We start from the raw sequence: 24,451 nt of genomic DNA on the forward strand, positions 1-24,451 counted from the left end.
TGCATTATCATCTTGAAAAATGATTTCATCATCCCCAAACATCCTTTCAATTGTCCAAAATATCAACATAAACTTGTGCATTTATTGATGATGTAATGACAGCCATCTCCCCAGTGCCTTTACCTGACATGCAGCCCCATATCAATGACTGTGGAAATTTACATGTTCTCTTCAGGCAGTCATCTTTATAAATCTCATTGGAAAGGCACCAAACAAAAGTTCCAGCATCATCACCTTGCCCAAAGCAGATTCGAGATTCATCACTGAATATGACTTTCATCCAGTCATCCACAGTCCACAATTGCTTTTCCTTAACCCATTGTAACCTTGTTTTTTTCTGTTTAGGTGTTAATGCCTTTCGTTTAGCTTTTCTGTATGTAAATCCCATTTCCTTTAGGCGGTTTCTTACAGTTCGGTCACAGACGTTGACTCCAGTCTCCTCCCATTCGTTCCTCATTTGTTTTGTTGTACATTTTTCGATTTTTGAGACATATTGCTTTAAGTTTTCTGTCTTGACGCTTTGATGTCTTCCTTGGTCTACCAGTATGTTTGCCTTTAACAACCTTCCCATGTTGTTTGTATTTGGTCCAGAGTTTAGACACAGCTGACTGTGAACAACCATCTTTTGCAACATTGCGTGATGATTTACTCTCTTTTAATTGTTTGATAATCCTCTCCTTTGTTTCAATTGACATCTCGCGTGTTGGAGCCATGATTCATGTCAGTCCACTTGGTGCAACAGCTCTCCAAGGTGTGTTCACTCCTTTTTAGATGCAGACTAACGAGCAGATCTGATATGATGCAGGTGTTAGTTTTGGGGATGAAAATTTACAGGGTGATTCCATAATTTTTTCCTCAGAATTGAGTGATTCCATATTTTTTTCCTCTGCTTGGTCTAAAAAAGTAATCGTTACTGACTGCCACAATCTTTTTTTCTTGATTTCTTATAGTGTTTCTTAAAGCCAGAAAGTTGCCATTTGAAATGACTTTAGTTTTGTGTCATGTCTGTGATCTGCTTTTTTTCTACAAAATTAAACAACTGAATGAACATCCTCCGAGGCCGGTGATTCCATAATTTTTGCCAGAGGTTGTAATAAGGAAAAAAAACAAATCCGTACAATGAAGAACAAAGAAAATACATCTGAATATTTGTAAAAGTTAACAGTTAATCATTCTCATACTGTATCACATGTACATACAGTAATAGACAGACACTGACGTCCATTACGGCACAATATTTATTCAACAATATACAGATTAATTTCTCTCTAAATGTCTGATTTTCAGCTTTAATCTTCCTTTCACTCTTTTGTACATTTATTTACAAGGTTTAAAATAAGTCTCTCTCCATTTATACATCAAACACTACAGTGTAATCACATTTCCAGCAGCTTCCACTGAAGCATTTAAAATCATCATTTAGAATTTTGTTTATATTTCATACACTTTGAGCCACAGAGCAGCAAACTGACAGAAGGGCTCAACATGCAGCGCAGGTACACGTCTGAATTTCTGTCTGTGAGGGCGAACTGGTGATGAATGCAGGACACGGGACATGACCGATCCTTCAGTCCATGCAGATGCAATCACCCAACAAGACACCGTTTAAACATCATTTGAAATGCATTTGTCCTTTCATGTAACAGAATGAAGGCCTATTTAAAAACTAAAGATGGATAAAATGTTGCATAGAATCAATTCTGACCTCAAGAACAGAAATTTTAGTGCTGCCTTTTTCTTTAAAAAATGTTTTTTTTTTTCCATGAAACAAATGCCTGAGACCATCCTGACCTCTTAAATTTTATATTTTTAAAGAAATAAATAGTTGTACCCCCAGACAGAATAAACACAGCAACGTGTCAGATGTGACATCTCAAAGTACTATTTAAAGAGACTAAAACCCTGCACTGATTGTATACACATCTAAGCATCTATACATTATTTTAAGTGATTGAGGACAGAGGTGAATTAAAGTGCTTCATACTGTATGAAAATAAAGCGCACACATATCACATGGAGGGTGGGAAGTGAACCCTGCACAACAGACACTGTGGTGTTGAGTGTCCAAAACTACCAAGCAAATACCTGCAGAAACAGGGAGCTCAGTGGACTGGAGCTGGACTCCCAATATGGAGACTTGGGTTTGAGTCCCCATCGAGCTACCTATGTCTTTGGAGCAGACATTTCATCTGCATTGTCCCAGTCCATCCAGCTGTAAATGGCTCCCAGACTTGGCTTACTCCTCCTACAGGTACATGTGGTTTAAAGACACATTTAAAGGGGTTGTACTATACAAAACAAAATTATCTGCCTTTTACTGTTCAGTGTGCATGGTATTTTACTTTAAACACCCTGAAAGTTTCACAGTTTTGTGCCTACACATGTAGAAACTACTCAGCTTCAAGCAAAACCTGAGTCTAAAACAGCTAGTTAGGACATATGTGACATATGTCCACATCTGGCTCACTCTGTGCAATTCTCCAGTAGGATCTGTCAGGGAAAAGTAAGAAAAAGCCTGTCCCTTGTTAGAGAGGGTGTGGTAAGCAACAGCTCCTTTACATTTAAAAATATAAGACAATGCTAAAATGCCCTCGGCAGTATGAGCATGTCATCAACGTAAGGGTGTGTAGAAAGAATGTGACCTTTTGACCCCTTAGAATAGGTCAAGGTTAGCCAGCTTTGAACTTGTCCAAGGTCTGCGTCCCAAGAATGCTCCCTGTGAATTTGAAGACCCTCACAGTAATAGGACTGGACTTATGCTGAGGCCAAACAAGACAGACGGATGGAAGCAAAGTCTTCGCAATACCCGATGGCTGTATTTTGGCCGTTGGGTAACAACAGAAACATTTTTTTCTGGCAGACCTAAAAGTGAGTTTTCTTCATGATGCACCCACATATTTTTACTGTCAAATTTAAACATCCATTTTTAAAACACCCGGTAACCTAAGCATACCAACTTGCTGAAAATGTATAATACAACCCCTTTAAGAAAGTAGGAGGGGCTTAAAAACAAAAAAATACAAGGTCACTAAATCTGCAGTAAAGACAAGCTACATTCAAAACACATCAACATATGTTGGCTGTTCACTTCCCACCCGGATCACATGCGGTGTAACACCACACACCGAGGGATCTTTGTCCATTGCGCAAAGACAACATCCAATACCGACGCGGTGCTGGCAGCCTCACTTGATTTAATGACACGTCACCAGTTTTAAACAACAAAAGGTGCCACTCAACTCACAGCAAAATACAGCAAACAGGAACACGACTCATCACGAGCCAATCAGCACGAGGGTGACAGGAGATAAACCAGCAGGGAGCAGGACGTTTTGGCATAGCTGCACTGCTCTCTAATCCTGCGCAGGAGTGTGGGAGTGCGTTCAAGCCGAACCACAATCTTTTAACGTGCACATTGCATTCAGTGAGCGCGTTACATTAAGAACTTCTCCTGTTTCAGAACCAGGTTGCGAGCTTCGTGCGGAGATCGAGCACAACACCTGACAACTAGACGGAAGCATAATTTACTGCTAAGGCTTTTACACACAAACGGAAAAGCTTGATAATGGACAGTGAGATATACAAGCCAAGTTCAGAATCAACGCTGCATCTGAGGGCACATTGAGCCAAACATCCTTTAAAAAAAAAACTCTATATAAGACAAGTAAACAGAAAAAAAGGCAATTTAAAAAAAATTAAGACAAGCAAAACCCACTTCCTTGTGAGAGGATGCGTACTGGCACATTTGGCAAAGACGAGGACAAAACTTTGGGTTTGGCTCGCTGGCTGTTTCTTATGGGCGGGTGGGGTGGGTGCCACTACAGTAGATGCAAGCATTTAACAGCAGAAGCAGGCCAACTCTGTGCACAGGAAAGATATTTTTTTGGGGGGGGGCGTTCTAAATTGCACTTTTAAAATTGTCACGACATCCAAAAATATAAGCAGGACATTTTAGGGAATTCCAATATTCCAGTTATTCTGATGCAGCAGATTCAAAACAAAACAAAACAAAAAACACTTGAAGACAGAGACAGATGGTTCTTTTCTTGCAGCCAAATCTTGTGCACAACTGAAATGCAAACCCAAAATATTCAGTCACAGCTAACTTATTGACAAACATGGATTTTTAGTGTCATTACAGTTGCATTGTGAAGTCATTTTGGTCGCCACACTGGCCCTTCAGCCTAAAGCGGGTCTGTTACAGCCGCCTGGGACTTGGAGACGCCGTGTCCGAGTGGCAGGTGTGACACACAATGAGGTAGAACAAAACGTTTTATGAGCATCCAAACCTCAGCTGGCTGCCATGGTGTCTGCTGGCATGCAGTGACAAAAGTGAGCCTTTAGAGGGCAGTCATACCCCAGCTAAAAAAGAAAGAGAAAACTGCACAGAAGCTACAGACTGACAAGCACACAAACAAGTGCTTTGAGGGAGGAGCCATAAATGGTTTGAACCCGAATCACAATTCACATTTATGTTGTCAATGCCGAGAAAGCTCCTCAACTGAAGCTCCTGGACTGAAATCCTTCAAGAAAATTCACTTGGACTGAAATACAAACAGTTAAAAGTTTTACCCTCTTTGGATTGTGATTGAAAGAAATGTATAAAAATGGACATTAAAAACACAATTTAACAGATAATCTGTAAGTATAATTGCACGTGAGCCCAGGATGAAAAAAGGGAAGGAATGACAGTGAGAGCAGGAAGTCTTATTGCTGATCGAGTCTGACTAATTCACTCAAAAACGTAAAACTTTAGAAAATTCTTTTACAGCAAGTGCACAATCCGTAGTAATTTTCTCAAACTCTTTCCTGCTTTAGAGGAGAGATTGTGTGGAATGCTCAGTTAGAATGGAGGCTGCAGCGCATGCAGACGTCGGTCCTGTTTCATTCATGGATTTTTTTTGTTTGTTTGTTTTTTGGCTCCATTCTTACTCCCCGACAACAAATGCAGATGAAGAGTAAGTTAATGATTTCTTTTCCCTTTTTTTTTTAAAATGATGATGACAAAGTCTTCTGCACACACACACAAAATACTCAACACAGATGAGAGTGGAACTGTCAGATTTGGGCTCTGAGGAGCCACAAAAACTAAACAAAACAAAAACATACAAACAAACAGTATGAGGACGTTTGTTACGAACAAGTAAGATGTGAGAAGCCACACCGTGTGTCCCATGTTACACCTGTGATATAATCTGCATGTTGAAACTGGGGGAGCGGGACTGCTTGGTGAGGGGAGCACTGGGGGACAGCAAGTCCCGGGCCTCCTCCGGCCTGATCAGGTGCTCCTCCTGCAGGCTAATAGTGGAGTGGCGGTGGGAGCCACCTGCTGGATGCAACCCTTCCCTGTTGGTGGCGCCTGCCCCCACCTGCCGGTCATCTCCTCTGCCGTTCAGATCGAAATTTGTGCAGTCAAATGATTTGCTGGAGGAGGTGCTTCCAGTCCGCACCAGCATGGGCCCAGCAGGGAAGCTCAGGTGCTTCTTTATGGGGCTCAGCCTGATTACATCCAAGACGATGCTGGCCGGGGGGGACTGCTGCCTCTGGCGGTGCCTCTTCGGAGCGGCCTGTGGCTCCACCAACAAAGCTGTCTGTTTCTCCCCTTCTCTCTCCCGTTCCTTCTCCTTGTCTCGAGACAGCCGGGCTGTAATGGCTTTTTTGATGCTGCTGCTGCTGCTCAGGCTGCCGCCTCTCGGCCCCACACCACCGCCTGCTTTGGTGTTGCTGGGCTGACTGCTGTTGGACGCCCCGGAGGAGAAACCTTCATCTGGGTCATTCACGTTGAAGGAATCCTCCCCGCCACTCAGACCATCGGCATCTGAAAGTGCAGACAGACAACAGAAAGGGGGAAAAAAAAAACAAAAGATGACAAATGAAAAGTGAGCAAGGTAGGCAAAAAAAAGTTTGAGATGATAGTTGTATGAAGTTGAGTATTTTAAAATGAACAGAAAAGGATGTCAGCAGGTCTGCAAAATACAAATTTATCTCAGCAGTAACTGTAATTAAATTAGAATACTTTCGAGCTGTGCTTGGCAACAATCATTATGTGCATCATCAAAATAAAATATTGTATACTCCATAGTATCAAGTCTTTCTCCACCATGCAACTCTGGGACAAACACATCTGAGAACTGGGAACCACAGGCAGTTCAGAGCACCAAGATGAGGGTGAAAAGGAAAGAAACGAGAAGAAAAGGCCTGGAATAACATGCATATTACAAGCAGAAGAAACATGCCACACTCCTGTTTTCAGCTGCAGCATCAGCGTGGCAGCTGACACACACCTGCCAATCTAAGGAGAGAGCTGGAACGAGTGAGTACACTTAACTAGATCAGCAGTTCTCAAGTTTGAGCCAATAAAAAGATAAAGGAGCCAGCCTGTAAACTACCACAACAACCTGTGTCCTGGGCGTGTTCCCAAGTCAACAGCCACACCGTTGGCTTTATATGATTTACATTATTACTAACTATTTCAATGTTGGTTTGGTTTCATCTTTTACATTTTTATAAAGAGTTCATATTGTTTGGTCCACAAACATTGTGATTAAACTTTAAATTTTGACTTCATTACTGATCAAACTTATCACTGATAATGACATTGATGGGTGGTTGTGGTGGGACACTTTGAAAACAGTGTGGTGCAGTTAGAAATCCCCCCCCCCCCCCCCCCAAAAAAAAAAACCTCATACGGTTGCAAGGATAACTCAAATATGCATTTTATCCATATTTTGGGATTTCAGCTAAATTCTGATACTAAGAACATGTGATTCAAATTTGGACAGAATCCCCATCCAGGCGCGGACTCCAGAATTATTATAATAAAACTTTGAGAAACACAGCAATGGCCTTAGTGCATGCACACCTTTCATTTCATAGTTGCTACTAGGGTGCCTTAATTGAGAGAGCGGCATCAACTCAGAATATGGCGCCATTTTGGTTCCAACTGCACTGAACTACTGAATGAACCTTTAATGTTTTCAAAATTTTTTTTTTAAATCAGTTAACCACATATAGCAACACATCCAGGTACAGGTGCTATCAAAATAAATATAAAAATAGTTAAGGTATTGAATTTACATAAATTTACAATTTATGATGACTTAAATTTAATTAATTTAAAGCCTGATTTATGCAATGACGTGCATGACAGTTTTAAAGTTCTCCGTCGCTGGATTATGCTTTATTATGGACTAATTTGACAGTCAACAAGCTTTTCTTTCTACAGTCATTACCTCCAAATCAAAGGTAAGCTGTACAATTTGTTCTTTTACTGACTTTTTCCTGTAAATGTGTGGACTTTTCAGATCCATTTGTAATCAGTGTGCGCACTGCAAAAAACTATTAAAATATGATGGCAGACAAAGCAGTGAAAGCAGAAAAGTGTCAAATCACAGCCGTTTGTGTCTGATTTAACAGGTGCACATCTAGGCTGCGGGTCCGAGTCTCAGCACGGAGTGAAAAAATAAACAGTCAGGCTTTTAATCACAGAAATGACACTGACCCCACTTTCCTCAGATCGGCGACTGTCAGAGCTGAACTTTAATTTGTACCTCTGTTACTGTGCATGTCCAGACTGCTAGGGGGTTTTAATGGAAATGCATTGCGATTGGATGGGACATTTTACCCAATGTGAGCAAAAACCTGTTATACAAAATCCGTTATATACTGTGTTTATTACATGGAAAACAATACAAAAACATTGGGACTTTTTTTGTTCTGTGACTGCGTATATCTGGTTTATACGATGAGAGTTCAGGTGAGTTTTACTGTACATGGGACTGAACAATAAATTTATGTAATTGCCCTTTTAGGGATCAATAAAGTTGTCTGAAGTTTTGTCTGAAGTCCTCTCAAAGCTTTGACGAGTGAAAAAAGAAGTTTTTGTGTTATCATTCATATTCTCTGAAAAATGCCCCCACCCCCCAAAAAAATTCTGCCAGGATATGTAAACTTTTGAGCACAACTGTATATATATATATATATATATATATATATATATATATACACACACACACACATGTTAAGCCATAAATTTATGGATAATTTGGGGCAAGGTCAGTTTGAATGACAAGTCAAGACTGCTAGCAGGGGGCTAGCTGTCGAATAGCCCATGTGTGTTCTGAGCATTTTATAGCAAATATCTGAGATAATATGGCGATCTGTGTGGTCAACTGTGCTGAAGTACATCTAAGAAGTCTCTGCTATAGTATTTCTAATGAGTGAAATTTATTTTGTATGTTAGTGCTAAATAGCAGGTATAGATTCCTGGGTAATGTTAGCTGCAGTGATAGTGCCACGGTTATAGAGGTAATATACTCTGATCATAGTTTTTAATACCTGCACCCAAGCCACCCATTTTGACAGCTACCGCCCAGACCACAAAGACAGGCATTAAGCAATCACCCAAATCTCAGTTGCTCTTGTAAAAGATTCTTTAATGAGATAAATAGCTTTCCATATTGGTCAAGAGAGAATAAAATCACTGAACTGAACGGTGTATGGCTGCTATGTTTGTCATTAATTTAAATAAAAGCCAATTGTTGCACACAGACAGAAGCTGTGTCTTAACTAGTTAGCAGATGTCTGTTGAAAGAAACTACTTCATTTATTCTTTCCTCAAAGACTGTGGGAAGTCAGACAGACAATGAAATAATGGTCATGTCAATGAATCATTCATTCATTTCATGTACTACCAACACATGAAGATGACCGCACATTATGAAAGACAAACTGGGCCATATGGAGAGACCTGGCAGCACAATATTACTGGATTTGTTCAGTCTAACAACATTCACATCAGTTTGAACAGCAGAGGTCTGCTGGTTTGGTCATTTGGAACTGTTGTGTTGGAGGGTTTTGTGCTTCAGCTGAAAGTGCCTTTTAGCATGCACATGCTATGAGGCTTAAATGGAGGGTTCGTTCCCACTCACTGAGCTGAGAGAGAAAATCACAAGACAAAAAACAAAATCAACCTGTGGTCCAAGAGACACAAAGACAACCTCTCCCTCCCTGCACAGTGAAGCTAGCAGGTGGGTGCTGCTAACTTGAGTGACCCAAAATTTACTGTGGCATTGCCAAGCACCACCAGGGGAGCACAAAAACAAAACAAAAAAAAAAACAAGACATCACATCCTCTGTGTCAGTTTTAGATCGGCAGAGAAAAATAAATCAACTATGCCAATTATCAGGAGAGATAAAGTGAGTGAAAAACCTCACAGGATCAACAAAGCCCAGAGTCAAAACATGCTCAGTGAGTGACAAGGACAGACGTCTGCAGTAAGTTGGACAAAGCATGGTGAGACAGAAAAGGACATAATGACAAGCCCATGCAAAATAGCCACCAGCCACATTCCCTTCAAACCCAGACCAGGCGACTCTTCCACTGTTGGATTAGGCAGAAAACAGCGATCATCTGGTAGCAGAGGTGTTGCTGACTGAAGCTCGTAAAGCCTGGATGAGTTAGTGTACTCTGGGGAAGTGCAAAGCAGCCAAACTGGGAACGGCAGAAATGGTTAATTCACCACCCCTGTGTTGGGGTGAGACGGAGGAGTAGGAGGGTACTGACTGAAGGGGTCCCTCCTCCTGAAACCCTCCCCTATCCCCTACCCTCGAGTGTGATGGGGGGAATGACGCCGCTGCTGCGGTGGTGACTCTGACCCCGCTCTCCTCTTTCCTCTGTGGCCGTCGGGTCCCGGGGTGTGCGGTGATGGGCGTGGCTAGGAGGAGTGATGGTGAGGCTCAACTCTGCATCAGTTGAGTAGTCAAAACAATCTGGGAGTCAACAACACAGACGAGGAAATGTTTTTCTTTAGTGTGAGCAGGCCTCAGCCGAGTCGGGCATCAACATAACCGCAACAGACCTAACACTCGTCGGCTCACTCAATTATTACACGTGGTTAGTTACACATAAATTGTCCAATTGAGTAGCACCATTTTGCCCAGATTTCTCCGTATTGGGCCAACTACAGTGTTTCAACATTGTTGTTTGTGACACACAGCACGGCACACATAAGATGAGGAAAAGATGGGTGATAAGGAGCAGTTAGTGGCACAAACACTGCAACATAAACCAAATGATGACAATTACAGCACGTGAAACACTATGAACAGTGCTCATGGTGTTGACTGGATTACACAGAGAACAGTTTATCCTCTGCACAGCTAAGGACACACACCAGAAAGGCCATTCTCTCACCAGACTGTCCCCACATGTGGCCTTTCACTGATTGGAAAAAAGTAAAAACTCATAGGTTTACAGCTGAAATCGTAGCTTTGCTTACAAAGACAAAAATGAAATGAAAACAAATACTGAATCTGCCATGATGTCTTCGGCTTCTATACCGTGTGTTTCAGTCATGGTAAATTAATTTTTTTAGATTCTCTCATGTGGTTCATGGTAGAGCCCGACTGATAAGGACTTTTGGCGAAGTTGATACAGAAATTAGGGAGATTAAAAAACTAATAATAATATTTACAATACTGATATTCTATCTGCCAACATATACATAAAAATTATAATGATTCCTAATATTTCGTTACCCAACACTTGTAACAAAGACGTGTAATTAAGGCTTGATGTTTTATAGTTCAAACATCAGCTTTATTATAAATAAATATAAATATAACCAACACACTGCCTTCACTTGATTTGGAAGTCGCTGTGTCAAATTGCATAAAAAAGACTGTGTATATTTTGACCCTGCCTAGCTGGCAGTGTAATGGCCACTTGTCTCTTGCCACTGCAAAATGTCCACTCTGACTGAAAATGAATGGCAGCTGGTCAATTTGCCTCTGTCTCTTTTATCTAATATGACCAAAGTGTGACCGGGGTACCAACCATGTTTAACACCATTGTAAACAATGCTGTCAGAGTGGACAAACTACATAATGACACCATTTCCAACAGCCATTGTTTATTCAGAAAAATAAAAGTTTTCTTATGGTTAAAAATAATGCAGATACGTGTGTTTGTGAAAGGTTCATCTCAGCTGATATTATTGACCGATTCATATATTTGTTCAGGCTCTAGTTCATGGAATTGGGGTCTTACCCTCTCTCTTCCAACGGTGGCGCCGTATAGAGGCTGTGGTGATAGCTGAAATGGAAATGCGGCTAACGGTGGGGGTGACCTCCACCTGAAGAACCTTGCGTCCTCGTGGCTCCATAGGAGCACTGTCTGGTAGAGAATTCCTCATGGCGTTACTTAACTGGGAATGAAAAATGCAAAGACCAGCATTCAGATACGCAACTACAGCCTGAATAAATACAGGATTTACTGACTTCTGTCATACATCATAAGTCAAATTTTCATTTTCACTCATATGTAGGGTCATGTTCTGTAACTGTGACAAACCACTGTATGAAGCTCAGGGCTGCCCACAAATTAGATATAGTGTACAGTTGGTGTGCAAAAACAATCATAACACACCAGCAGAGTAACTTTAGTACATGGGTCACCAACCCTGCAACCTGTATGATTTACAAACTAACAGTATTGTAATGTAATTTTGCTATTGTACTTACGTAGAATTTTGACGTATCTGTACTTTACTTCGTTATTTATATTTCTGGCGACTTTTACTCCAATACATTTCCCTTAACCATCTTCGTTACTTGTTACTACAATATAAAAGTAGAAATTTGACTGGGCAATGCCTGTTTACAGAGGTGAAAGTAAGCCAGGACGCAGCGGTACGCCATACTGGGAAGAGATATGCAGTGCTCTACAGTCGTTACGCAGGGGTACGCCTCGGAAGAGCAATTTTCACCCCTATAGCATCAAGTGCTGTGTTTGACATAAATCAAGTTTAAAGGTCAAACAAATAAAAGATGACAGTTTGAATCTGTGGCCCAGCTGAGGAAGAGGAGACTGTGGAGGGTGAAAAGGGGGCCATCTGTGCTCTGGACACACACGAGAGAAGCTGCAGCTGTAGATAATAACTCTGTGATTCTGGGAGCGATAAGACAATCGTTTCATCAGCCAAGTTCTGAGAGCAAATGAGTCATTGGATACGAAATGATTATTTTATATAGTGTGGCATCAAGCAGGACAAAGCAGGACGCATTGGCACAGTGAGTTGCATGGCAGTGTGGGCATCAAATCTGTGCAAGAGTCAAGGGGGTGCTTGAAGCCCCGTGGTGCACACAGTCATAATCCCACAGATGGTGGCTTCGCACCATTGGCTCCTTGTCCAAGCACTTACACCAAACTGCAAAGAAATTCACGTTTTGCGAGATGTGTGTTCACGTTTCGGGATATAATTTTTCAGTATTCACGCTTTGCAATTCAAGGTTTGCGGATAATTTACGATCTGCAGCTGATTCATGTTTTGGGGGTTAACAGCCCTAAAGCTGATAATAATCATCTTCCCCTGTCAAGCGTCTCTGCTCAATGCCAGAGGCAGGTTAAAAACAGTCTTTAATATCTTTAACATGATGTGAGCATGCAAAATTCTAACCGCAACCTTTTACTCAATACTTTTACTTAAAGTACATTTTATATGAGAAATTTACTTTTGATACTTAAGTACAGTAAAGATACTTTTACAGATACAGATAGTTTTACTTAAGTAATATTTTTTAAAGGAGACTGACTTTTACCAAAGTGATTTTATAGTAAGATACTTGTACTTTCACTCAAGTATCACACTTTGAGGTACTTTATACAAGGCTGCAAACTAGCTAGCTTGAAAACACCAGATTTGACTAATCAGCTGTGGTTGCAGCATGTACACATGGAAAATATGCAGGGCAGGTGACCTCAAGGAGCAGGGTTAGTGACCCTGCTCATTCCAATGATGTCATTATGGGTAAAACAAAAATGTAAATGATCAAGTCTTTTAACTCTGTTGATATTCATAAAAATGGGTCCTGGCATAGGACCTGGTTAGTCACAGGACTATCACTGCACAAATCTCAAAAATGTACCTGCAAACCTTTTTTATAAATATGTAATGCAAAACCTTTTGGCAGTGTATATATGCCAAGATATGCATTTACAGCTCAAGTTGCTTTGGGGTTTTTAAGATATGAAGTAGACCTGCATACACCTGGAGTACAAACTAATATTTAAACTACTAGATAGTTCATAAGAAAATAAAAAATAAACATTAATAAAAACTGATGCAGCACACTGTGGTGGTGGGGGTGGTCAAAAGGTATCAGTATCCTTTATTACATGCAGCACAGATCATTGAACAATTCCTTATAAGGCAACTGACAAAAATATACAACAGATTGAAAAGTCTGACATCATTAGAATGTCATCTGGAAACAAGAGTGCTCTGAGAGTGCAATACCCCCCCCGCTGGCAAATGCTGCTTTGGTACAAGTGCTTGCTATATTTTGCTAACATTTCAAGGTATGTCATAGTTGATTTCATGATGTAGACACCAACTTCTGAAACTGGGGGTGTCTGGGTTTGTTCATTATTACCAACCTATAACAACAGTGATGTAAGTGGGCCATGGAAAAAAAAGTAAAGGTTTTTGACAAGGGTCAAAGACCCAAAACCCCTGGCAGGGGGTCTGGGCGTTCTCCCCCCCAAAAAATTTGAAATCTCAGATGTATTCTGGTGCATTTTCAGGTCTATTTACCCATTAAAAAATATCTACAAAAGGTAAATATGTTGTTGTGTCAGGTCAATTTTTCCACCTCAGAGGAGTCTTTTCCCATGTTGGCAAGATGAGAAAAATATAATTCATAGTCTGTCACATGGATTAGAATACGGTGTTATTCCTATTTGATAAGAGCACATACAGTAAAACTCGACTAAACCGTCATCGTATACACTGGATATTCACACTCACCAGATAAAAGCAAAAGTCCCTATGCTTTTGTATGGTTCCATGTAATAAACACCGTATATAATAGATTTTGTATCACGGATTTTCACTCACATTGGACAAAACGTCCAACCCCATCGCAATGCATTTTCATTAAAAACCCCCGTACAGAGCAGTCTGGACGTGCCCAATACCAGAGGTACCTGAAGTTCAGCACTGACACTCGCGGATTTGAGGACAGTGGATACCTTATTTCCTTGATTAAAAGACTGGCCGTTAATTTTTTCAAACCGTGCTCAGGCCAGGCACCTAAATGACCCATGGTGTAATTCAAGGCCGGTGATTATTAACAAAATCCTGCTTGTTGTCTGCACTGTAATATAGTGTTAGATTTTACAAATATCCCTGAGCGTAGCGAACCAAACTGCTTTAGATCAGAGCCCTCTGCGTGGCTGCGAACCATCCCCGGAGCCTAACGTGCATCTGCTAAACAACTGAGAAAGCAAAGGGCTGTGATTTGTCACTTTTCCGGTTTCACTACTTTCTCTCCCATCATATTTTAAAAGTTTTTGCAGTGCGCCCGCTGATTACATTTCAATTACGGATCAAATACGTTTGGCAGAAAAGTCAGCAAATATGACCAACTTCACAACACAGAGTCAGAAAAAGATGCTCAAATGACCTGCAATTCATGGAGGACAACTGTATGTACCATATCACTGGAATGGAGGTTGATGATTGTATAAAAAAGTGAAGCTTGTTGAGGGACGAATTAATCCAGAAAAAGCTGCTGTTCCTGTGGCAAACTGAATAAAGACACGACAATGAACTTTAAAGGGTCAGGCACACGTCGACATCATTGCACGACCAGAGTTACAGAGCTGGAGAAGCATAAATCAGGGTTCAGGATTTTACGGTACCACTCCGCAGCGGACTTGCAAAAAATGGATTTTGTCCATTTTATACATATAACAGATTTTGCCCATTTTATAAATATAGTGGATTGTGTCTGTTGTGTGGGCCGCTGAACAGGAGGTACTGCTGGCCCACCACCACCAGAGGGCGCCCTGCTTGGAGTGCGGGCTCCAAGCACGAGAGGGCGCCAGACCCAGAAGAAGTGACAGCTGTCACTCATCCTCTGCACCAGCTGTCACTCGTTATCATCACTACCATAAAAGCCGGACTGCAACTCCACCTCCCCGCCGAGAAATCGACTACCAGAACCAAGGTAATTTCTCTGCTGACTAATACGCTGTCTAACTTTGTTCTGTGTGCAGTTGCATTCCTGTGAAGACCCAGAAGAGGGACAAACAGGAGCTGCACGAGTGTGTGTGATTTGGAGGTGGAGGTGCTCCCTCCTAACGGTATCTGGACTATAGATTACTGAGTGTGCGGACTCACACTCACACATCATATTTCTGCTTTCTGCCAGCAGTACCAGGGTCGACAGTCGAAGACAGAGGCCACCTGGGGACTCGGGACTTGGCGGCTCCGGTGTTCTTCAGGCCGTTGGTGGTGGAAGCCGTGTGGGACGCGGCTTCTCTCTCGTCGGGCGTCTTCTATCTTCGAGCCTGCCCACACTTCACCTGGTGTTTATTGACTGTGAAATTAAGACACGTTTCGTTGTGTATTATCACAACATTAAATTGTTACCTTTTGGCTTACTCATTGTCCGTTCATTTGCGCCCCCTGTTGTGGGTCCGTGCTACGACACCTTCCCAACAGGATTTCTCGGCCATCGTCATGGACTCCGAGGGGCGTCAACTCCAGCTTGAACGGCCAATGGAAGAGCCAGCAGCGCAGGCGTCAGCGGGAGGCGGGTTGAGTGAGCTGCAGCAGATCTTAACCGCCTTCAAGGCCCGGTTAGAATTTGTGACCGAGCAGAGTGTCCTCCTTAATCGGAGGGTGGAGGCTCTCACCGCCAGGGTGGAAGCGCGCGATCAGGGCGCTGCTGCAGCCACTCCTCTGGCTGGTCCTGGGCCCGTATTAGACGTTCCACTGGTCGTTCAACGAACCCCCCCACCGTCCCCTGAAGCATACATAAGCCCTCCGGAACCGTACGGGGGCTGTGTCGAGACGTGCGCGGACTTCCTCATGCAGTGTTCGCTCGTCTTTTCACAGCGCCCCGTCATGTACGCATCAGACGCTAGCCGGGTGGCTTATGTTATTAATTTGCTTCGAGGAGAGGCACGCGCATGGGCTACGGCGCTTTGGGAGCAGAATTCACGGCTCCTAACGTCTTATACTGGGTTTGTACGGGAATTCAAACAAGTGTTTGATCATCCCAACAGAGGCGAGACCGCTTCGAACGTGCTGCTGTCGATGAGACAGGGGCGCCGTAGCGCAGCCGAGTATGCAGTCGGCTTCCGCATCGCGGCAGCGAGGTCCGGCTGGAATAACGTTGCGCTCCGCGCCGCCTTTGTAAATGGACTGTCCCCGGTCCTCAAGGAGCACCTACTGGCCAAGGAGGAACCGCGGGAATTTAACGGGCTGATCGATTTGGTTATACGTTTAGACAACCGTTTAAGCGAGCATCGTCGGGAGCAGGCCGGGAGGCATGACCGGGCACGAGTCGTCCCTCCCCCTTCCGGTTCCGACAAGGTGACGTCGTCCCCACGCTTCACTGCCAGAGAGCTCCGTGTGGCTACAGCTCCCCCTGCTGAGGAGGCTAGGGACACGAGCAGGGCCAAATTAAAGTCAAACATCAGACAAAGGAGGCTGGCCCACGGGGAGTGTTTCGTCTGCGGCTCTTGCGAGCACATGCAGAAGGACTGCCCTAAAACGGTCAAACTACAACGCCCGTCCTTAGAAACTGGGCTAAGGGTGGGTCATAACACGCACGCGGGAAAACCCCGCAAATCTGCACGAATCCCAGTAACAATCCTTTGTGGGGATTTAACCCTTCATGCCCCAGCACTGACAGACACAGGGTCTGAAGGGAATCTGCTGGACAGCAGATGGGTAAAGGAAGTAGGGCTCCCTCTGGTGGCTCTGCCGGCACCATTGCAGGTGCGAGCACTAGATGGCACCCTGCTTCCATTAATCACACATCAGACACAACCAGTGACTTTGGTTGTGTCTGGGAATCACAGGGAGGAGATAGTGTTCCATGTAACACCTTCTACCTCCCGAGTGATTTTGGGCTTTCCATGGATGGTGAAGCACAATCCCCGGATTGATTGGCCGTCTGGGGTTGTGACGCAGTGGAGCGAAACCTGCCACCGGGAGTGCTTAGGATCCTCGGTTCCTCCCGGCACTACGGCTAATGAGGAGGTCAAAGTTCCCCCCAATCTATCGGCGGTGCCAAAGGAGTACCACGATCTTGCTGACGTTTTCAGCAAAGATCTGGCACTCACTCTTCCCCCGCACCGACCGTATGATTGTGCCATCGATTTGGTCCCGGGCGCTGAGTACCCATCCAGCAGGCTGTACAACCTCTCACGTCCGGAACGCGAATCAATGGAGACCTACATCCGGGACTCCTTAGCTGCCGGGCTGATCCGGAACTCCACCTCCCCGATGGGTGCTGGTTTCTTTTTTGTGGGCAAGAAAGACGGCGGACTCCGTCCATGCATTGATTACAGAGGGCTGAACGAGATCACGGTTCGCAACCGATACCCGTTACCTCTGTTAGATTCAGTGTTCACGCCCCTGCATGGAGCCCAAATTTTCACAAAATTGGATCTTAGAAACGCGTACCACCTGGTTCGGATCCGGAAGGGAGACGAATGGAAGACGGCATTCAACACCCCGTTGGGTCATTTTGAGTACCTGGTCATGCCGTTCGGCCTCACTAACGCCCCCGCGACGTTCCAAGCTTTGGTAAATGACGTCTTGCGGGACTTCCTGCATCGGTTCGTCTTCGTATATCTGGACGATATACTCATCTTTTCCCCGGACCCTGAGACCCATGTCCAGCATGTACGTCAGGTCCTACAGCGGTTGTTGGAGAACCGGCTGTTTGTGAAGGGCGAGAAGTGTGAGTTCCACTGCACTTCTTTGTCCTTCCTGGGGTTCATCATCTCCTCCAACTCCGTCGCCCCTGATCCGGCTAAGGTTGCGGCGGTGAGAGATTGGCCCCAACCAACAAGCCGCAGGAAACTACAGCAGTTCCTAGGCTTTGCAAATTTCTACAGGAGGTTCATTAAAGGTTACAGTCAGGTAGTTAGCCCCCTGACTGCCCTGACCTCCACCAAGGTCCTCTTCGCCTGGTCGGATCGGTGCGAAGCCGCGTTCCAGGAGTTGAAACGCCGGTTCTCGACTGCACCAGTTCTGGTGCAGCCTGATCCTGATCGCCAGTACATAGTAGAGGTGGACGCCTCTGACTCAGGGATAGGAGCCGTGCTGTCCCAGAGCGTGGAGGCTGATAAAGTCCTCCATCCTTGTGCCTTTTATTCCCGCAGGTTGACCCCAGCTGAACGGAACTATGACGTCGGCAATCGGGAACTTCTTGCGGTGAAGGAGGCTCTTGAAGAGTGGAGACACCTGCTGGAGGGGGCATCGTTGCCCTTCACGGTTTTCACTGACCATCGGAACCTGGAGTACATCAGGACCGCCAAGCGGCTGAACCCCAGGCAAGCCCGCTGGTCTCTGTTCTTCGGGCGCTTTGACTTCCAGATCACGTATCGCCCCGGGACCAAGAACCAAAAACCAGATGCATTGTCCCGGGTACACGAAGAAGAAGCCAAAGCGGGGCTGTCGAACCCCACCGAGACCATCATCCCCGAGTCCACTGTCGTGGCCACCCTCACCTGGGACGTGGAGAAGACCGTCCGGGAGGCCCTGACAAGGAGCCCGGACCCGGGGACTGGCCCCAAGAACAGACTGTACGTCCCACCAGAGGCAAGAGCTGCCGTATTGGACTTCTGTCACGGGTCCAAGCTCTCCTGTCATCCCGGAGTGCGTAGGACCGTGGCAGTAGTCCAGCAGCGCTTCTGGTGGGCGTCCCTGGAAACCGACGTCCGGGACTACGTCCAGGCCTGTACCATCTGCGCCAGGGGCAAGGCAGACCATCGGAGGACGACGGGACTCCTCCAGCCCCTGCCGGTGCCTCATCGCCCCTGGTCTCACATCGGCCTGGACTTCATCACGGGCCTCCCGCCGTCCCAGGGCAACACCGTTATTCTCACGATAGTGGACCGGTTCTCCAAGGCGGCCCACTTCGTGGCCCTCCCGAAGCTCCCGACAGCCCAGGAGACGGCAGACCTTCTGGTCCACCACGTCATGCGGCTGCATGGGATACCATCGGACATTGTATCAGATCGTGGTCCCCAGTTCTCTTCGCAGGTGTGGAAGAGTTTCTGTAAGGAGCTGGGGGCCACCGTGAGTCTCTCGTCCGGGTACCACCCCCAGACCAACGGCCAGGCAGAGCGGGCTAACCAGGAGTTGGAACAGGCCCTTCGCTGCGTCACCTCCGTGCACCCGGTGGCCTGGAGTCACCATCTGGCCTGGATCGAGTATGCCCATAACAGCCAAGTCTCGTCTGCTACCGGCCTCTCCCCTTTTGAGGCATGTTTGGGGTTCCAGCCCCCATTGTTCCCACTGGTGGAGGGAGAGGTCGGTGTGCCCTCGGTCCAGGCCCACCTCAGGAGGTGCCGCCGGGTGTGGCGGACCGCCCGCTCTGCCCTGTTAAAAGCCCGGACGAGGGCCAAGACCCATGCGGACCGCCGACATTCCCCGGCCCCAACATACCAGCCCGGGCAGGAGGTGTGGCTCTCGACCAAGGACATCCCTTTGTGTGTCGACTCCCCAAAACTAAAGGACAGATTCATCGGACCCTTTCGTATCCTCAAGATCATCAACCCGGCCGCAGTGAAGCTTCAACTCCCGGCTTCACTGCGGATTCACCCTGTCTTTCATGTTTCCCGTCTCAAACCACACCACACCTCGCCCCTCTGTACTCCGGGACCTACGCCGCCTCCTGCCCGGCTCATTGACGGGGAGCCTGCCTGGACAGTCCGCAGGCTCCTGGACGTCCGTCGTAAGGGCCGGGGTTTCCAATATCTGGTGGACTGGGAGGGGTATGGACCTGAAGAACGCTCCTGGGTGAAGAGGAGCTTCATCCTGGACCCGGCCCTCCTGGCCGAATTCTACACAAGACATCCGGACAAGCCTGGTCGGACGCCAGGAGGCGCCCGTTGAGGGGGGGTCCTGTTGTGTGGGCCGCTGAAGAGGAGGTACTGCTGGCCCACCACCACCAGAGGGCGCCCTGCTTGGAGTGCGGGCTCCAAGCACGAGAGGGCGCCAGACCCAGAAGAAGTGACAGCTGTCACTCATCCTCTGCACCAGCTGTCACTCGTTATCATCACTACCATAAAAGCCGGACTGCAACTCCACCTCCCCGCCGAGAAATCGACTACCAGAACCAAGGTAATTTCTCTGCTGACTAATACGCTGTCTAACTTTGTTCTGTGTGCAGTTGCATTCCTGTGAAGACCCAGAAGAGGGACAAACAGGAGCTGCACGAGTGTGTGTGATTTGGAGGTGGAGGTGCTCCCTCCTAACGGTATCTGGACTATAGATTACTGAGTGTGCGGACTCACACTCACACATCATATTTCTGCTTTCTGCCAGCAGTACCAGGGTCGACAGTCGAAGACAGAGGCCACCTGGGGACTCGGGACTTGGCGGCTCCGGTGTTCTTCAGGCCGTTGGTGGTGGAAGCCGTGTGGGACGCGGCTTCTCTCTCGTCGGGCGTCTTCTATCTTCGAGCCTGCCCACACTTCACCTGGTGTTTATTGACTGTGAAATTAAGACACATTTCGTTGTGTAATATCACAACATTAAATTGTTACCTTTTGGCTTACTCATTGTCCGTTCATTTGCGCCCCCTGTTGTGGGTCCGTGCTACGACACCTTCCCAACAGTGTCAGTTTTATACATATAATGGATTTCAATTATAATGGACAAAATTCGCTGGTCCACCTTAATCCATTATATGCAAGTTTTACTGTATTTGCATTGGACTGTTACTGTTACTGTTATAACAACTTAAAATAAACTAAAATAAAATTTGATACAAGTAAAGTCGCACTGACTGTTCATTAAGTAATCAATATAAGTTTTAGTTCTCAACAACGTTGATTTGGGTTTAAAGTAGATTCTTATTCACTTCTAGTATAAATACGAAACACTAACGGATTTTTCTATCCAGTGCTGACATTAGCATTTCTGGGATACTCACAACTTATGTGTTGTGCAAAACAATGCACAAACATTTTTCACATCAATATCCGACTTCTATGAGATGGTAAATATTTCTCATATTTGAAATTAACATTAATATTTCACACCCATGTAACAGAAGAAACCATAAAATGCCGATTTAGCAGGATTTGTGTGAAATGACTTGAATAACATCAACTGACAACGAATTCCGCCTAAAACATGATATAAGAAAATCAAAGACTTATGAAGAGTGTCAATGTTTCCATATAAATGACGATTAAAAAAAGCAGCGTTTTGGCCCTTTTGGTCGAACCAGCCCCATTTGAATTTATTCATGACAAACTTTAGTCTCCCGCAGCAGAACAACGTTTCATCCACTTGCTTTGTTATTTCAACACGATGCAGCATTCACTGTAAAATCTGTAACAGGCTCTCTCATTTGCTGCTGAGTGGTTGAGTGGCGCCACATAACATTATCCTTCAGTCTCGGACCAAGACGTAAAAACTTGAGACTTAATATCCACTGTGACGTCTCATCAAAGACATTTCGAAACAATTTTACAAATACAGACCACAGACCAAATTAGGCGCATGCCACAAACACAAAAATACCCCTTCTTCTTTTGAGTTTACTGACGGTTTACAAGCCAGCATGGTGCATTACCGCCACCAACTGCTTAGGCATGGAACATTAATGGATTCTGATATATGCTATCAAAAATAAATCGGAAATGTTCACCATGCAAGTAAAAACTGATTTCTGGGAATTTCTGGAAAACTTTCATCACTGTAACAAAGATTTGTACCAAAATTCCTACTAAAATGTGAGAGGAGTTGATTTCAGAATGCAGATATCCACTATGACACTGACAGAGTCTAGATTTGTTAATCAAGGGCCATATCTCTGATAAAATGAGCCCAACTCACAACGATTACCAACCTATAACAAGGACTTGTACCAAGTTTCACATAAATTCCTCCTAAAAATGTGAGGAGTCGATTTCAAAATGCAGGCACCTACTCAAGAAACTAACGGAGACTAGATTTGTTAATCAAGGTCCATAACTCTGGTAAAATATATGATAATATGTTTATTACCAACCTATAACAAGTACTTGTACCAAGTTTCACAACACTCCTCATCAAAGTATGAGAGGAGTTGATTTCAGAATACTTATACCCCTTTTTAGATGGATGGTCAGACAGAAAGATGGATGGAAATCACCACAACATAATCCCCCTTCGGGCCTTCAGCCAGCGGGGGATAAAGGTTTTTAAAATCTCAGGATTTGTGTAGTATTTTTAACTATTCTTCACAAGATTGTAGATTTCACTTCTGTTTGCACATTCAGGAGTTACCTCAGAATGGTAACTTCTCTGAAGCCAGCGCCATAAAGACACACAACCATTTGAGTTTCATCTACAGGCACCTTGACACTTGCACAAATTTGATCCCCACACTGCCGTGCAATTTGTTATGCCAATACGTTCCGCTTTGTCCTGCTTGATGCCATGCTATATAAAATAAACATTTCATAGCTGATGACACCCCTTCTTATGAGTTAGATAATGTATCTGTAAAGTTATGCTTATTGTAGATGTAACATCTCATCATAATCTAATTGTGCCCTGTGCACAATGACATGCAGTGACAGGCAGTGTGTTAGAATAGGCTGCACAATGTTCACGACTAGTTCATGCAAGTGGCATAAAATTAATGGGTGCCAAAATTTTGAACATTTCAAAAGTTTATTTGCGCACTGGCACGTAGCTGCACACAGTTTACGACGAGTTTTCTCACTGGCACCCAAGATTGTGTGCAAGTGGGAGGATCAAATTCGTGCAAGTGTCAAGGTGTCATATGCCTGCAGAACAAAAAATTTCCTGAGGGTCATTTATGTGAAATAACCATTTGACTCTCAAATGCCAAGGTGCTGTTTTTTGAACTCTGCAGAATAACAGTTTATAGTAGTTTGCAAAATCTTAAAATCCACCCCCCCCCAAAAAATTATATCTGAGGCGATGCAGAGAGCGCACTTTAATTTTTCCATTTCCAAAAAATAACTTTTATGTAGCCAATTTTGGAGCATGACTGAGCTGCTTCTCTGTTGAAATGTGTGTGAAAGTGAAGCTACTTTCCATTCAGAAGCACATTTGCATCAACCATACGTTGTTACTCAAGTATCAGAATTTTAGACGCTGAGCCATAATTGCATGTTAACAACATAAAAATAACAGCTTTTACTTTGCACCGCAGAGATGACATATTTTGTGGGTCAACTGCAAACGCACAGTGCTGTCAATCTTACCAGCAGAGGCTGGGAGTAAAGTTCCAGCTGAGCTCTGTACATGATGTCCTCCAGAGCTTCCCGCCCCATCTCCCACTCACCGTTGTATCTGCACAATACAAAAGTACACACAGGCACTTAGCGAACTGTGCTCTTTCTTGTATCGAGGCGTGCCTGACAAGATTCCTCAATGTCTGAGTCAGTCATCCCATGAAGGTAGTTATAAGCAGTTACAAGTAACAGCTGATCTACAGTTATGGAGAGGAGGAGATATTGACCACATAAGCATGAGTGACAGGAACTGGACTGATGCAAAGATGAACTCTGGCCAGAGACAACAAATGATTATTAGCCATTTGGACTATCGCTAGTTCATTTACATGTTTTTAATGTTCATTAATAAGTCCTGTCTGCATAAATATACGAGGTCTGTTAGAAAAGTATCCGACCTTATTATTTTTTTCAAAAACCATATGGATTTGAATCACGTGTGATTACATCAGACATGCTTGAACCCTCGTGGGCATGCGAGAGTTTTTTCACGCCTGTCGGTTACGTCATTCGCCTGTGGGCAGTCTTTGAGTGAGGAGTTGCCCACCCTCTCATCGTTTTTTCATTGTTTAGGAATGGCTCAGAGACTGCTGCTTTGTTTGATAAAAACTTTTTAAAAAACTGTAAGGCACAACTGAGTGGACACCATTCGATAAATTCAGCTGGTTTTCGGTAAAAATTTTAACGGCTGATGAGAGATTTTGGTCTGGTAGTGTCGCTTTAAGGACGGCCAACGGCGCCTGACGGCGATCTGCGCTTCGAGGCGGCAGCGTTTCGCCGTTTCAAGTTGAAAACTTCACATTTCAGGCTCTGTTGACCCAGTAAGTCGTCAGAGAACAGAGAACTTTCAGAAGAAGTCGGCATGAGGAGTTTATTCGGACATTCCATTGTTAACGGACATTTTGTAATGAAAGAACGTGCGGGCAGAGTCGCATGTCGGGCCGGACGTTGGAAACCTTAACGGGCAAGTTGGAACATGCCCAAGCTGTTAAACAATTTCTCAATTACTCACTTGTTGAAAGCCATCAAAAGCCGCCTGAATTTTACAAATGGTTTTCAACACGGAGGTGTTTTTCCTGTTGCGGCGCACACAGATTCGCCGAGTCGTCATGGAAACGACTCTGCGAATTTGCGCGCATGTCTTTCATTATAAAATGTCCT

The 24,451-nt window shown here is 44.6% G+C and overlaps 1 protein-coding gene across 2 annotated transcripts in view; it reads right to left on the reverse strand.

Moving 5' to 3' along the window:
- Window positions 1-1,220: 1,220 nt before the first annotated feature.
- LOC117524164 (protein FAM126B-like) overlaps window positions 1,221-24,451 on the reverse strand; it is a 126,919-nt gene continuing 103,688 nt past the window's right edge. The window contains exons 9-12 of one of the 2 annotated variants that reach the window (XM_034185913.1): window positions 23,261-23,348; window positions 11,051-11,207; window positions 9,607-9,771; window positions 1,221-5,818 (exon numbers count right to left, since the gene is read on the reverse strand). In XM_034185913.1, coding sequence (XP_034041804.1) covers window positions 5,178-5,818; window positions 9,607-9,771; window positions 11,051-11,207; window positions 23,261-23,348 — 1,051 coding nt within the window. In that variant the 3' untranslated portion in view covers window positions 1,221-5,177. The remainder of the gene's footprint in view (window positions 5,819-9,606; window positions 9,772-11,050; window positions 11,208-23,260; window positions 23,349-24,451) is intronic. The other variant, XM_034185914.1, reaches the window with a different exon arrangement.

Source organism: Thalassophryne amazonica, chromosome 14, assembly GCF_902500255.1.
Source record: "Thalassophryne amazonica chromosome 14, fThaAma1.1, whole genome shotgun sequence".
Taxonomy (NCBI): Eukaryota; Metazoa; Chordata; class Actinopteri; order Batrachoidiformes; family Batrachoididae; genus Thalassophryne; species Thalassophryne amazonica.